We start from the raw sequence: 15,987 nt of genomic DNA on the forward strand, positions 1-15,987 counted from the left end.
CTGTCAAGGTGATAGTCTATATCTCCGGCGTCGGACCCGAAGCGCTTCGGGCGCGGCACCAGTGTCACGTGAAAAGAATGTCCTCCACCCACCGCCACGGCCCTCCCCCCGTTTCCTTCGCCGCCACTCTTAACATGGCTGCGGCGCGTGGACGCGTGTGCCCCACACCCAACATGGACACGCGGGGCGGGCAGCCCCGATGACAACACTCCGGAAGTGCCCGAGCGGTGGAAGCGGAAACGGAAGCGCTGCGGCGGTGGGGGCCGCGGGAAGCGTCGGCCGCGGTGCTGCCTCCCTCCCTCCCACCCGCAGTAACAGACGGAGGGCCGGCGGAGGTGAGGCGGCGGCCGCGCAGCTGGGGGCGCGCGCGGCGGGGGCGGCGGCCGGAGGGGCGCCCGGGCCCCGGCCGCCGGGCTGTCGGTCTCGGGCCCCTGCTGGGCCTGTGGCTCCCGGGACAGCGGGGCTGGGGTTGGTGGTTCTCGGCCCTCTAGGCCCTGGTCGCGGCGGTGCCTCCTTGTCCGAACCTGGTCCGAGAGGCCGGCGTGCGGACACGCTGTCGATCTCGATGTTCCTGAACAAAATGTTGGGGGCGGATGTTGGCCTGGACACCTGGGGGGACCTCGTCGCCCCCCGGCGTCGCGACTCCCACGATGTGGATGTGAAGCCACTGGGAGAAGGCCCGTCGGCTGCGCTCGGAGGGGATGTCGCCGAGCAGGACCCAGAGAACCCGTCCTGGAGGGGAGGCCCCCACCCCGGCGCCCTGGGTTCCAGGGCCAGGGCCCGTATCTGTAAAGTGAATGTGTAAGGTGCTCCTGCTGCCCCTCTTAGCTCAGGAAATCCGATTCTCACCTCCCTTCCAGAGAGTCTTTCCTGGGAGACAGACCCGGAAAGCATGTCTCTCCTGCCTCCTGCAGAGCCGGGGGTCACCGAGGAGGGGTGTCCACCCGTGTTTCTTTGCAGACACCAAGCTGGCCAAGGGCAGCTGGGCACTAGGCAGGGTCCTGTGCTTCCTGCGCAGTGGGCCTCTGCCCTGGAGACTGTGCATAAACCAGCACCCGCAGTAGAAAACACACCCACGTGAAGAACAGGAGACCTTGTTTTTTGTGTGTGTTTCAAGTGCCTTAAAACTTGCTCTTAACTTGCTGCTTTACTTTGGGCAAATCCCTTCCTCTCTCTGGACTTGAGATTTCTCATCTGGCTAAGGAAGGTGTTGGATTAGGTCACTGGTTCTTAATCCACTTTCCGGTCCTCCCATCACAACTGAAGAATGAAATAATGGGTCTCCAAGGCCATGATTTTCTGGGGAAGGGGAAAGGTGGGGTTAGGAGGGTACATAGGTAGTCGTCCAGATCTGTGCTGGTAATGTTTAACCTTCATTTTTGTCAATTACTGGTTTAAGTGATTCCTAAGGCTCTTTCCCTCACTTTAAAATTTGCAGTGCTGTGATTCTTATGTCCTTTTTAGGTGAAGAATAATAGACGTGTGTGTGTGTGTGTGTGTGTGTGTGTGTGTGTGTGTGTGTGTGTGTTGAAATGACTGTGTCTGAAGGTACACACTTTACCTTTAGCAAAAAAAAAAAAGTCTTAAGGCATAGAATAGGAAAAAAAGGAAAACAACATTTCATAAGGTAAAGAGATACCGTGAAATGAAATTGAACTTGAACTCACTTCATTTAGCGTTGGTATTTTTTGACTATGACTTAGGACAACACAGCTTAGGTTCCTTATCTGGAAAACGAAGGGTTGGACTGGATGATTCTTGATCCTTTCTGCCCTATAATTCTGGTACTTGTGCTTAGTTTTTTTTTAATCTAACTAGCTTGGTGGATGTGGGGTGGCATTTCCTTAGCAAAGAGGCTGTCCTACGTAGGAGACATTGCAAATCTTTGATGTGATAAACAGGGCCAAATTAAGTGACATGCAAAATTATTTTGATATGAGTAAGATGAAACCCATAGAATCTAAATAAAGGCCTTAGAGACCTGAAAGCAGGGAAGTCCTTGACTGGATAGGATGATGACAACACTGGGACGTTTTAAATGGGAGATGGTATTTTTGATCAGGGTAATGAAAAGTCATTTAAGTTATAACAGTTGACATGACTGAGTTATAAGAAACTGGTGGTAAAATCTCTCACTGAGACTGAGCTTCATGGGGAGAAAGACCACCTAGCACTTAATAGGCGTGAAATAAATCATTGAGGGGATAGGTAACTTAAATGATGAGAGGATGGATACATAGTATAAGTCAAGAAAAGGAGTTTCTCCAGAGACTTCTTAATTAGATACATATGAGAAATTGATACAGAGTTGTGAACGTTTGTATAAGAAGAGGTCCCTAAGTTTTCTGGTTAGTAAGGTGTTTATCTCTGCTCTGTAAAGTGTAATTAGAAACAAACACATATCCTGGAGAGTCTGGTGTCATCTGAGGAAGGGAGTAAGTATATAGAGAATAATTTAGGGATGAAGGAAGATGTTAACAAGATGGATCAGGTAGAGGAAGATTTTTAGTTGTTACATTTAGAGCATAAAGGAGTGAATTTATGTAGGTCTTTTAAAAGTATCAGCAATTGTGAGAATTGTGAACAATGTTAAAACTAACTTGATCATGGAAATAGAGGATTAAAAGGAAAAGAACTTGATTTTATAAGCAAGAAAGTGTTGGTACTTCCCTACAAGAAGTGGAGATAGGCTTGAGAGCTAAGGATGAAAAGATTGGGCTAACTGTGGGAGCAACCAGAAGGAACTGAATTGCTAGAGGATAGTATAGTTTTGTTTGGGATAGGAGGAGCTTTGAACTGGCAGTTAAAAAGAACAACATTAAAAATTAGAAGAAATTATGTGTGGAAAGACCCTAGTTTAAATAATCACAAATAACACAGGCTTACTATTTAAAAGTACTTGGGCCTCCAGGACAAAAATGATGCTTCCTGTGGCTAAGGTCTCTAAACACACAGTGATAGAATGGCTGTCGGATACCCAGGGCTGTTGCAGGTACTGTGTGGGAGCCTAAATTAAATGGACCATAAACCCTAATGTGCGAAGGAAGGTGCAGTCAGCAGCTGTTCTATCAGAGCATCCAGAAGCCCTTCTCCAAGCACTAGTGCATATCTCTAGAATGCAGGGAGTCAACCGAGATGCAGAGGACTGACTTGATAGGGTGTGTAGTGTAGGTTGGGGATTCTGAGTCCCAGCCTGAGCTCGGACACTTAATGTATTTAATGTATGCCATTGGGCAAGTGACTTATCCTCCCTGGTACCATTTGTCTATCTGAAAATTTAGTCTTGGATAGCGACCCCTGGATGAGCTTCGATGTGTCTGTGTAGCCCCTGGAAATTGTATGGATGTAGTTCAGCATATGTGAGTCTGGGTATGTTTTGTTTTTCTCTTGGGAAGGAGATGGCAGCTTTCATCATAGTCTCAGATGGTCTGTGGCCCAGAAAAAGTTAAGAACTGCAACTAAGTAGTCTCCGAAGGCCCCTTCAATTTTTATTTATTTATTTTTTATTTATTCATTTTTAGAGAGGAGAGGGAGAGACAGAGAGAGAGAGAGAGAGAGGAGAGATAGGGAGAGAGAAGGGGGGGGAGGAGCTGGAAGCATCAACTCCCATATGTGCCTTGACCAGGCAAGCCCAGGGTTTCGAACCAGCAACCTCAGGATTTCCAGGTCGACGCTTTATTCACTGCGCCACCACAGGTCAGGCCCCTTCAATTTTTAAAATTGTGGGATTCGTATAATTCTGTCAGAATGACATTTCTTTGAGGTTTAGAGTCTAAGCCTCAAGAACTTGCTAACCCTAGAAATAATACCTAGCGCTGTAAACCATAGTCCTCGCATATTTATACTCAGCTGTTAGCTATCCTCATCTCTCCCTCACCCTCTCTGACTCTTCTGCAGGCTAACTCCAATGCACCATCCTATCTGCTGTTGATAAGCTGGAATTCCTCTCCTTTCCTCTTTCCCTTTTAACCTACTGCTGCTTTGAGCCTTTCATACTTGGTTGAGTTTCTGAAATAGCAAATGGTGATATTTTGGAGATAAAGGCAGGAAGAAACAAAGACATAGAAGTCTTAGTCACGGCACTTTTCTATTTTTACTTGTTTTTTTTTTTTTTTCTGAAGTTGGAAACAGGGAGGTAGTCAGACAGACTCCCGCATGTGCCTGACCGGGATCCACCTGGCACGCCCCCCAGAGGCGATGCTCTGCCCATCTGGGGCATTGCTCTGTTGCGACCAGGGCCATTCTAGTGCCTGAGGCAGAGGCCATAGAGCCATCCTCAGCGCCTGGGCCATCTTTGCTCCAATGGAGCCTGGGCTGCAGGAGGGGAAGAGAGAGAGACAGAGAGGAAGGAGAGGGGGAGGGGTGGAGAAGCCAATAGGTGCTTCTCCTGTGTGCCCTGGTCGGGAATCGAACCCGGGACTCCTGCACGCCAGGCCGACGCTCTACCACTGAGCCAACCAGCCAGGGCCTTATTTTTACTTGCTTTTATCACTTATCCCACTGAAACAAAAGCAGTTAAGAGAGCGTGTGCATGTGCAAGAGAGACACCATTATTACTTGGGACTTTGTGTGTCTTGCATGGTGTTTTCTTCTCATACAGGGTTTCCAGGCCTCTATTAGTGCCCCTGGGATGAAATGCTTAGCATGACCTAGCTGGTGTTTCACATAAATGAAGATGAAGCCAACCTGAGTTGAAACAATTTTGGTGTCCTTTGTAGAGTTTAAGTGGTGGCAAAGGAAGATACATTAGTTTTGAATGAGGAAGCTTTTTATCTTTTGAACAATCCAGGGGTGCCTCCTTGGCCTGGAGAGAACTGATGGATTTCCCCTGTCTATAGGTCCTCACCTGTTAAGCCTCACGATATAGGATAAAGTTGTTATCTTTTACCCCTGTGTTCATCTCCGTGTGTTCCTTCCCCACCAAAGACTTAGAGTAAGGGGGGTGGTCATTACCTACTGCCAAGTGGGAAGCTTACATGACCCAAGTCTGCATTTCTACCTACATGACCAAGTTTTCAATTATAGACATGACAAGGGAAACATACATACAGTTCTGCCTAAAATTTTGTTAGTCCTGCTGATTTAGGCCATTTAATAGTGTTAATGCATACTGTAGGTGAAGCAGACTTTTGTGGGCTTCCTGGACACCTAATGTCTATATATGTTGTATAATGTCATATCTGTGAGTAAATATTTCTCTGAGTTCCAAACAAGTGAACTTTTATAAACTCAATGACATTTAAGGTGCAGCCCATTTGGTTTAAAAATTGAAATGTAGGTTACTAAACTGACTCACAGAACCACAGCATTGCAAAATAAAAAGGCACAATAAAAGGTGGAATCATAGATGAGGGTGTAAATTACTCAGTGGGTTGGATTTGGTGAAGAAAGAGAAAGGAGAAGGGCTAAGAAAGATTTTTACTTAAAGGATGTCAAGAAAATGGTATCTCTACGGTTAGAGTTGTGCAGATTCTTAAACGTGGAATGTGTTAAAATATGATGGCTGGAGAATTCTCCCTAGTTGGACTGCCCTGTACTAGCTATTAGTCTTGTTGAGTTGTGTTGCGGGGTAGCTGTTTTGATGTGCCCTTATTGAAATAACATCTGATTGCATTTTTGCCAGGGTTATAGGCTTGTTGCTGAGATCATTGAGTGCTGTGGTAGCAAATAGGAACATGAGATGGTACTTAGCAGCCTTGGAGCTCCTGGTTGCATGGAAAGACTGATGGATAGTCTCACATCAGATGTCTGAGAGTTTATTATGAGCAAGGCCTTGTTATCACCTAGAGACAGGAGGTTGAGTTTCTTTTCCTTTTCCCAGCAGAGATATGGAATCAAATACACAGGCTGCTGTAGTAAAAGCTCCCAGGGAGCTCAAAAGAGGGACGTGAGGTGAGTGGAAGTTTTCACAGAGGATGTAACATATAAACTAGATATGAAAGGCAGATTTTTTTAAAAAACCAAAGAGGTGGTTTTCTAGGCAGTAATGAAGATGACGATGATGATGATGAAGATGTTGAAGGGAAGGGAAAAACATTCTACTTACAGTCAGTAGCTTATTAGGGACGAGAGGTCCGTGTTGGGGGAACCGAGGTTGTATTTGGCTGGAGAGGGTGTCCTAAAGAACAAGTGGTAGGATAGAAAGATGAGATTGGAGAGGCTTGAGACCAGATTGATTTTGTCCTAGAACCTAGGGCAGGCTGATTTTGGTTGTTGTTTTTTTGGTCATTGTTTTTTAAGAAGCACACGTGACCCATCTAAAGTTTTCAAACAGTGGAGAAGAATATAAAAACTAGAAGTCCCTGTCCTACTTTCCTAAACCTCTGTTTTAACTCCCCAGAGGTAACCACTGTTAATATTTTACCATGGAACCTTCTAAAATGTCCCATGCAAACTCAAACATACTTGTCCTTTTTCTTGTATGCAAATTCAACATCTTTCTCTTTCCACTTAGTATGCACTCAGAGGAATGTTTTGAAAAGATCCGTCTGGCTTCAGTGTGGAGTATGGTATGGTAAACCTTTACTCAGCACATGACGTGTTTTAAGCCTACTGTGTGGCAGGCTTTGTTTTAGGCCCTGGTGGTACAGTGGTGGTCGTCATTTAGGAAGCCATTGCAACAGCCCAGGTGAGGGCTGATAGAGGCCTGGAAACCAGTGGGATTAGATGCAAAAGCAATATTGTGGTAAGACTGATGAGACTAGCCAGTCAAGTGACTGTGGGAAGTGAGACATCTTATATTACATATGAAGAAATTGATGCTCCATATGAAGAATTGAGTGAGTTAGCTAGGAAGCAACAGTACAAATGAGAAGAATCTGGGGCTCCTGGTTCCTTGGACTTTTGCTCATTCTAAATAATTCAGTTTTATATTCTCTACTGCTCTTCAGAAAGTGATAGTCGGCGCCTTTCGTGTAATAATTTTTTAATGAATTTGAATGTGGTCTATACTATTGTGATTATCTTTGTCTGTATTTTGAAATAAATGTTGTTTTACCTGGGTTTTATAGGGATAGTGTCTGCATCTGGTTTGCTGCTTTAGTCTACTCTGTTCTCTGCTTGCTTTCAGGTCCTTTGAACTCAAGTAACCGAGAGGGGAGATTTGCTCTTTGATACTGGAGATACTGCAGCTATGGGTCCACGAAAGAAAAATGTTAAAACGTGTCTCATGGATAATGAGATCCCCGAGGAAACAGTATCAGATGAGACAAAGGACTACATGAATCAACTTTCCCATGAAGTGCTTTGCCATATCTTTAGGTAAGGTTATTTCTTCTGTCACAGAAAGTTCTGGTGGACAGCCACGCTTTAGACTGTTAACATGCCAGGTTTCCTGGAATTCTTATTGACTGAGAGCTGTTGACTTCATTATTACAGTATGTGTGTGCAGAGGGCCATGTTTCTGACTGTTTTGACTACAACCCACAGTGAGAAACTATTTTTGCTCATTGTGCAGATATATGTAAGTGATTAAAACAAGTCCTGTGATATACTACCCATCATTACCATATGCTGTATACATATGAAAGTTGTTTTGTAATAAACTTTTTTCAAAATCTTATTTTAAGTTTTATTTTTATCCAAACTGCATTATAACAATGGCTAAAGACCCCCCCACCCCCCAAGAAAAACTCACAACAACAACAAAAAACATGTCTTTCTAGTTTCTCCTGCTCTCTTCTTCAGTCATCAGCCGTTCAGTAAACAAACCCTGATATACTTTGTCTCTGGAGCTGGAGACCTGAGTTTGCATCCTGAGCCTCTCATTTACTAGCTGTGGACCAATAATAGATATAACGATGTTATAATAAGGATGCACCGAGCTGATGCTTTTGAAGCACTTCATACATTCAGGGCCTAAATGCTGGGTATGTGTTTCCGGTTTGATTGTGTTCTGCTTTTCTTCATATCGTGGCATGCACGGCCTTCACAGTTAGCATTTTAGTCAGTGCATTCTGTTTTGTGCCACGATGGTTACCTTGTCCCTCGTGTCTGACATCTGGATAGTTTTTGGCTCTTCTCTTAGACAATAACAATTAAATTATCTAAACTTCTGCTTTTCAATTATTTTAGATTAATTACTAGGGGAAGTTTTCATATGAAGTTCTAAGAAGTGTTTTGAATAATTAACAATTATTAAAGTTTTTAAAAAGTAGCCAAGTTACTTTAGGAAACCATGGATATTTTATTTTTCTTTTCTAATTTAATATATATTTGTCTTCTTCAGTGTTTTATTCTGTGACACAATGTAGTTTTTATTAGGAATAAGAGGCCTATTAAAATAACAGATTTTTCTTTAACATAACAAAATGATACTAAAGTTTATTTTACAGAAAGAAAAAGTCTGCCTAAACAGCCAGAATTTTTTGAAAAAAGGGTCTAACCTTACCAGATATTTAAATATATTCTAAAATAATAAAGATTTTACAGTGAAGATATACAGACAGTTGGGTAAAACAAACTCCATATGGAGACTCCATATGTAGATTCAAATATATGTGGGGAACTAGTTTTTGGTAAACTTGGTTTTCACATCAATGAGGAAAAGCAATTTGCACTGTTGAGCAATATGTCACAACCTGAAAACCATCTGGAGAAAGTAAAAAAGCGTGTTCTTATCTGACAACTAAATTCTAAATGCATCAATGAATTAAGCAATAAGGCTATTAAAATTCTAGAAGAAATCATAGGTAAAGAAGTTTCCAGGCATGTGTCTTAGAGGTTTGTTGAATGATGGGAAGACATACTCTGAACAAATTGGACCATATTTTAAATTGAGAGTAGATCAAATAACATTCTGCAGTTCAAACAGAATATTTAGATGGGAGAGTTGGAGTCAAGCAGAAGGATGTTACTCTGCTTCTAATGCAAAAAACATGCAGCAAATTAGCAGAATGTAGAGAACTGTGAACTAAGCCGAATACTTGAATTGGGTATGAGCTGTTTATTCTAAAAATTGGTTTCTTTTTAGATCTTCTAAAGTTTTTATCTGAGGACCCATGTTTTAGTTTTTTGTTTTTGGAAACTGTGTAGCATGTTTTCATGAAACAAGAATAACTGGCTTCTAAAGAAACTTAATCTTTCCTGTGCCTGCCATGTTAAACACATCTTTTCTAAAATATATTTGATCTGCCTTTTGAACTCCAGCCCATTGACTATGTATCTGTGAAGAAACAATAACATTTCTTTTTCTGAGGGCAAATGTGATGAAATAAGATAAACTTCATGTGATTACTGATCCATCTGTATTTAAAGGGAGTATAATACTAACTCAGGCAAATAATTTGGATAACAGTGATTTGGGGAGAAATGTTTTAGTGGGAAAACTTGATTTAGAAAACAAACTCAATATTGTGCATTGTTTATAAAATACATGCTTGTAAAGTTTCTGAAAATTATCCTATTTACATCTAATTTTTAGAGACTATAAATTAAGTTAGCAGTAATACTTTTTGGTAGAGAAGTTGATTTATTTAATTCTCTTAAATAGTTTTAAAGGGGAAGGGAGAAGAGCCAGGGATAGAAAAAAAATTGAGTGAAGAAATATTCAGCAGACGTACTTGGATGTTTCTTTTAGAATTAGCTTAAATTTTAGGAATTGGTCTCAGACCCAACTGTGTTGATATCTCTGCTCTTCCTTCCTCTTACCTAGCTGTTACCTTTTTGTAGGTGAACTTTTCTGAGCCAGTTCCACCACTTGCAAAATGGGATGATTATAGCACCTTCTTTATCAGTGAGGCTTCTAGCAGGAAACAAGATACGCTTAGCTGGAATTTGAAGATAATTTAATGAAGGGACTATTTAGAGAGGTGTGGGTAGGGCTAAAGGAGTCAATGAGGGATGTTGAAGAAGTCAACTAGGGGACTAGCAACAGCAGAAAGCTTTTGCCTGGGTCTGGCATTGGTCAAAGTCAGCTGATAGGCAGAGTGGCAGGAGAAGCAGCACAGCAGAGAGGGAAGAGAGAGTGGGCGAGGGCGGTGTGGCAAACATTGAATAAACCTACCTTGTAATGTTATGAAACAATGACTTCCGTCTGTGACATGGCACCAGCTCAATAAAGGGTAGCTTTTATGTTTTAAAAATTAATCAAGGTGTGCATGGAGGAGTGTTAAGGAAGAGAAAGAGAGAATGAGATTTTCTGACCTTTGAAAATATTTATTGGTATTACTGGAAATGGGACAAAAATAGAGGTTAATTAAAAAGTTTCAGGAAGGAAAAAATAACAGGGAAAAGAGGAAATTGCAGTTCAGATGAAATGTTCTCACTTAATGCTTATGCAGTACTTTTATCAGAGTGTGTGATCTGAAAGGTAAAAGATCTGGAGAAAAAATTATGTACTATAAACTTAGGATACATATTTGCTGATGAAGAAAATAGTAGTATTTCTGAGGGTATTGAGGGAGCAGAGAGGAGTTTTTTTAGCCACTGCAGATAATGGATTCTATGTAAAAGCTATGATATAATATATTGATCATGTTCAGACTGATCAGTAAGTACTCTGATCTTCCTCACATTCCCTTATCATCTTGCCTGGAAATGCAGAGATTTTGTGTTTTGGGGTTTTTTTGTTGTTGTTGTTGTTTTTAGATTCTATTCTTAAATTTTTTAAAGAAAAAAGGCAGGTTCTATCAAATGCCCTGTGGAGGAAGCTCAATACTTTTTTGGATACTTGAGTATTTGCTGACTTACGTGATTTTAGTAAAAAGCCATACACACACACACACACACACACACACACACACACACACACATATATTAATCTTAAAACCCTGTGAACATTCCTAAGGTCTTATTTCATTTGAGGGTTGGAGAATAGAAGAAGGAAAAAATAGCCCATCAGGGAGGGGAAGTTCTTACCCACTTGATAAATATGAGTTTCTTTCTCTCACAAAGGTACCTCCCTCTGCAGGATATCATGTGCATGGAATGTCTTTCCCGGAAGCTAAAGGAAGCAGTCACCCTGTATCTGAGAGTTGTGAGGGTTGTGGATCTCTGTGCAGGGCGGTGGTGGGAATACATGCCGAGTGGTAAGTGTTACCCTGTGAGGTTCGTTTTCTATTGGAAACTAACAGTGTTTCCATCAGAGGTTACTTGTGGTCAAATGTTACTTGTTGTCATCAAATGTTACTTGTTGTCTTAGGAGGCAGGGTTTTATCTAAATTATTTAAGTTGCTTAGTTTGATAAAATATACTTTGCTTGCTGCTTTGCTGCTTTAGTGGTTGGGTGTTTTCATTTCCTATTCCCTTTAGGAACTATATCAGCCTGTTCCTCAAATATGTGATTAGAGAATACTTTTTGAGCCTTTTGTTAGCTAAATATATATCTATCACATTAGACAAAGTGTCCTTTGTTTTACGATGCAGATTTTCATAGTTTTCCTGTACCCCTTAATGGCACCCTCTGATTAAACAGATATTTACCAATTTTTGTAAAGCTGCTCTAGTAGGCCACAGAAATGCTCTTCTGGAACTTTAATTTCTCAAACACTTTTATAAAACCTAGACTAGGTCTTGGATATTTTCAAATAAGGCATTGGCCTTGCACATAGAGAACTTAGAGTTAGTAGCCTAACCACCACAAATGGACCTCAGATAGAGAGACCATGAGAAGAGAAAGTTGTTGACTTTATTTAAGCAAGACATACTTGAAACAGAAGAATTAAAATCAAAGGCCAATCAGGCTGTTGTTCAGTTAACACAGATCCATTCATTAATGCCCTTTGGGTACTGTGTTTAGCAATTTTAAATATCTTTTTTTAAACTACCTTTCATCAACCATATCCAGATCCTGATATTTTGAAAATATGAAAAGGCTGGGTATGGGGGAGCCTTCATGGATGTGAAGGGTCTGGGGATAATTGTCTTGTTTTGTCTGTGAAGCAGGACAGATACCTCTGGTACACTGGAATATTGTATAGCGTGGGGCACTATTTTTTCAGGAGGATCATCAGTTAACTGGTAACTCTTATCAGTTGGCCAGAGTAAGTTAATAATATGTACCTTTTTGTGAAGCAAAGACCTGAGGCTAGAACTTAGCTTGGTAGAAGGCAAACCACAGTTGTCTTTAAATACTTGAAAGAAACTATCCTAAGGGAAAAGGATTCTTCTCGTTCTGGAGAGTAACATTTATAGCAGGAAAGAATAAAATGGCAGTGTGAAATGCCTGTCATTCCTTATATTAGATTTGCTTTAGTGGAGATCGGGCCTGCAGGAATTATGGAGTTGGGATCAATGCACTATATGAAAAAGAATACAGTAGCGCTCCCACTCGATACTGTTTTAGAAGAATTTGTATGCACATTGCTGACTTCTGAAATAAAAAGACTCAAAGCAAACAGTCTCTAGCCTAGAATAGCATCTCACTAACTGCTTACTAATGCCGTTCTGGCTTATTCTCAGGAGTTTAAACCTGGATTCTCTATATAATAATGCTAACTAAGGTTTTTATGTGATACATTATGGTTTACATATGTGATCGCTTTGGATCTTCACACCATCTCTGTAAAAATGGTGAAGCTTTACTCACATTTTAATTGAGACAATGTGTAATGTCCAATGAAAGAGAATGGATGTTGGCAATGGTCAGATTTAGTTTTGAATTCGGGCTCTGCCACTTGATAGCTTTTGACCTCAAGCTCATTTTTTTACATTTCTAAATGAGGTAATAACCTTTTCATTGGGTTGTGAGAATAAATGAGAAAATACATAAAATGGCTTACACATTGAATGTCCAGTCAGTAAAGGTTACTGTACAGAATAATAATATGAACTATTATAAATAGAGAAATCAAGTTATTTCTAAGGTCCCTTTGGTTTTATGATTTCAAAGTTAACATATCATCTAGACTAGTTCATCTAGACAAACAAAAACTTTTGAAAACTTCAGTATATAAGACTTAGTGATTTGGGGCTTCATTTTTATTCTTGAGAGTTAATATTTTTATTTGTCATTAGTAAGCAGACAGTGGCTTTCTGACAACTTACATTAAAAACAAAAGTCCCAGATAAGAAAGAATGATCTGTATTGGACTTGTCTCCCTACTTACCTCACCAACACTTCTGCCGTGGAGGTTACCTGCCTCCCTCTGTTCTCATCTGGTTGCTTCCCATGGTGGAGCACAGCTGGCCTCACAGATAATTAAGCCTCTGCCAGCTCAGCATCGGCACAGTCTGGGTCACTTCTGTTCTCTTTGCTAACTTGCATCTGCCTTTTTCAAAAGAATGAATTGTCTGTAACAGTGATTTTCAACTGATGTGCTGCAAGAATTTTTAAAACATACAATACCTAATGATTTAGTCAGGGTTACTGATCTCTTTTCCCATAGATTGTCAAATAAAGAAACGACTTCAGCCAACACAACAATAGCCATCTGGTGTGAATGCCCTGTCTTGAACCATATAACTATAGGTCACATAACAGAGTTGTATCTTATTGTTTACATTGCATAGTAAGGTTGCATCTGATTGGTTAATTCTTGGTACCAGAAATCCTAATATACAAGCATAGGCACCTCATTTTTTAAAAGTCACTGGAGCAAAAAGCATAGGTGATTACTATTATTATTATTTTTTAAATCAGTCAAAATTATACTTATTTCTTTTGTCAGATTAGCAAAAAATATATCTTTTGGTGTGCTGCTGAATTTTAGTACTTAGTTTATGTGTGCCATGAGGAAAAGGTTGAAAGTCTCTGCTGCAAAATGTCTAGAGAGTGCTAAACACAGGACAGAGTAATTATTAGGAAATGGTTAGACGGAGAGAAGCTAGGTTGGGATGGGATTTAAGTTAGAACTGAGTTTTCTGAAGATGAGGGTCGTATCTTACTCATATTTTTTGTTGCGTGCATGCTCTGCAAAGCCCTTGAGAGTTAACAGACCAGGGAGTATTTGGGGGGAGGAGGAGAGTGCCTCATAAATGTTGACAGACAGAAAAATGAACTTGGCTCTAAATATCTCTGAACTTCTCAGGCTTCACAGATTCCAGTTTTCTGACATTATTGAAGAAGATGCCAGATGTCGAGCAGCTATATGGCCTTCACCCTAGATACCTCGAGAGGCGAAGGGTACGGGGCCATGAAGCTTTTAGCATTCCAGGTGTTCTGGAAGCTTTGCAGGCATGCCCAAATTTAGTGGTGAGTGCATCACGTTTAACATTTAACATCAGCTAACAAATGAAATAAATCAAAAGAATATATGTTCACTCACGTGCAAATTTCATCCATAGCAAAGTTTTTAAGTTCCATTGCATGTTTACCAACTTAAGATACAGAAACAGAAGCTTTGGGTGCTAAATGGAAAGCCTGTCTTATGCTTGCTTTGGCATTATTTTCTAGGGTGTGGAGACTTCTCATTTGGAATTGGTAGAATCCATTTGGACATATATGCCCCATGTTCATATTTTGGGCAAATTTCGGAATCGTAATGGAGCATTTCCAATTCCTCCTGAAAATAAACTGAAAATTCCTATAGGAGCAAAAATCCAAACTTTACATTTAGTTGGTGAGTACATATTTCTTGTATAAAAATTCCCATGAAAGAGCCCGGGATGGCGAATGAGAAAAATACTGCTTTACAACCAATCTATTCCCTTTCTGAAGACAGTCTGAGTAATTTTGAAAGTTGTTGGGGTTTTTTGTTTGTTCAATGAGCCGGAATCCTGCCTTTGTTTTCTATCAGCCCCTTTTGGTCCTGGCTCTCCCCTCAAGAGCAGAGGCCTCCAGTATAACTCTCATGATGGTCAAGATGTCCTCTGCTTGTACTATCCCACATGGTACCCCCTGTGGCTACTGAAACAGGAACTGAGTGTTTTATTTCATGTTAATTTATCAAGTAGCCCCATGTAGCTGGTGGCTACTTTATGATACAGCTCAGCTCTAGAGTATTGCAGAATTAATTTTTTAAAAATAAAAACTTTTATATAATAAAATTTCTTATTATACTCTTAGTTTACTTATATCTTCCCCAAGGAGAAAGTTCCCCTTTGCTCAACGCAGAGTCAGTGGAAAACTGCCTCTTCTCTGTTTCCCTGAGAAACGGGGAAGAGCTGGTCTCCAGAGTCACCTCATTTGCAGTGGTCATGGTGTGCATTCTCTGTCTAAATGTTCTCTGATATTATATCCTAATAATTTCAGTCTACGGAAGTGATTAGGGCGGATATTTTCACAAATTTAATTTGTTCTCTTCGGCTTAGATTGCTGAAAGGAATTTGAGTTAACTCTGGTTAATATAGTTTGACATTTAATATTCATTTATTAAATGTTTCACTTAAAATATACATATTGAGGATCTGCTATGTCCCACGCATATGTCCAGTTCCTGAACTGGAAATTTCTGAAACGGGGTCAGGTGCTGAGGGAGAGCAGCAGGGGTGATTAGGAGTAGGTCTTGAAGAAGACTTATAATGTGTGCAGTTTGGAAGAAGAGCAAAGCTCTCCAGCCACCCTTCACTTACAAGACCAAGGGGTAGTTGGATCTCTAGCTTGAAATTGGGTATTTAGCTTGGAGTGGGGAACACACAGTGCAACATACAGATGTAGAATTGTGCACTGAAGTCTGTATAACTTTATTAACCAGTGTCACCAATAAAGTCAATGAAAATTTTTAAAAAAGAAATTGGGTTTTTAGGTACTATTGTAATATCTGAAGTTATCATGTAAGCTCTGTACTCTTTAAGTCAGACACCGTATTTTTATACCTTCCTATTTCCCAGGATTCCTGGCATAGTTCATGGTAAAAATAAGCACTTGCTAATTTCTTTTTTGAAATGCATTACTTCTTCTGATTAATTCAATAGTTTAACACTGATGTTGATTCAAATGTGGGTAGAAAATTAATGAACATGCTGGGGAAGAAAGGTAACTGTGTCCTTTGTTTATAGAATGGATTTGGGACAAAATGTGGATTGGACATATGCTATAACTGTCTCATCAGGCTCAGTCTCACCCTTGCTACCTTGGGTTTCCTAATTAGAGCTACCATCATCATGGTA

General features: G+C 40.6%; 1 protein-coding gene across 4 annotated transcripts in view; it reads left to right on the top strand.

The window, feature by feature from the left end:
* The first annotated feature begins 228 nt into the window (after window positions 1–228).
* The window catches only part of FBXO38 (F-box protein 38), a 49,097-nt gene continuing 33,338 nt past the window's right edge, over window positions 229–15,987 (top strand). For all 4 annotated transcript variants that reach the window (XM_066388598.1, XM_066388599.1, XM_066388600.1 and 1 more), the window contains exons 1-5: window positions 229–335; window positions 7,070–7,260; window positions 10,894–11,027; window positions 13,968–14,131; window positions 14,333–14,498. In XM_066388598.1, coding sequence (XP_066244695.1) covers window positions 7,133–7,260; window positions 10,894–11,027; window positions 13,968–14,131; window positions 14,333–14,498 — 592 coding nt within the window. In that variant the 5' untranslated portion in view covers window positions 229–335; window positions 7,070–7,132. The remainder of the gene's footprint in view (window positions 336–7,069; window positions 7,261–10,893; window positions 11,028–13,967; window positions 14,132–14,332; window positions 14,499–15,987) is intronic.

The sequence above is a fragment of the Saccopteryx leptura genome, chromosome 6, assembly GCF_036850995.1.
Source record: "Saccopteryx leptura isolate mSacLep1 chromosome 6, mSacLep1_pri_phased_curated, whole genome shotgun sequence".
Taxonomy (NCBI): Eukaryota; Metazoa; Chordata; class Mammalia; order Chiroptera; family Emballonuridae; genus Saccopteryx; species Saccopteryx leptura.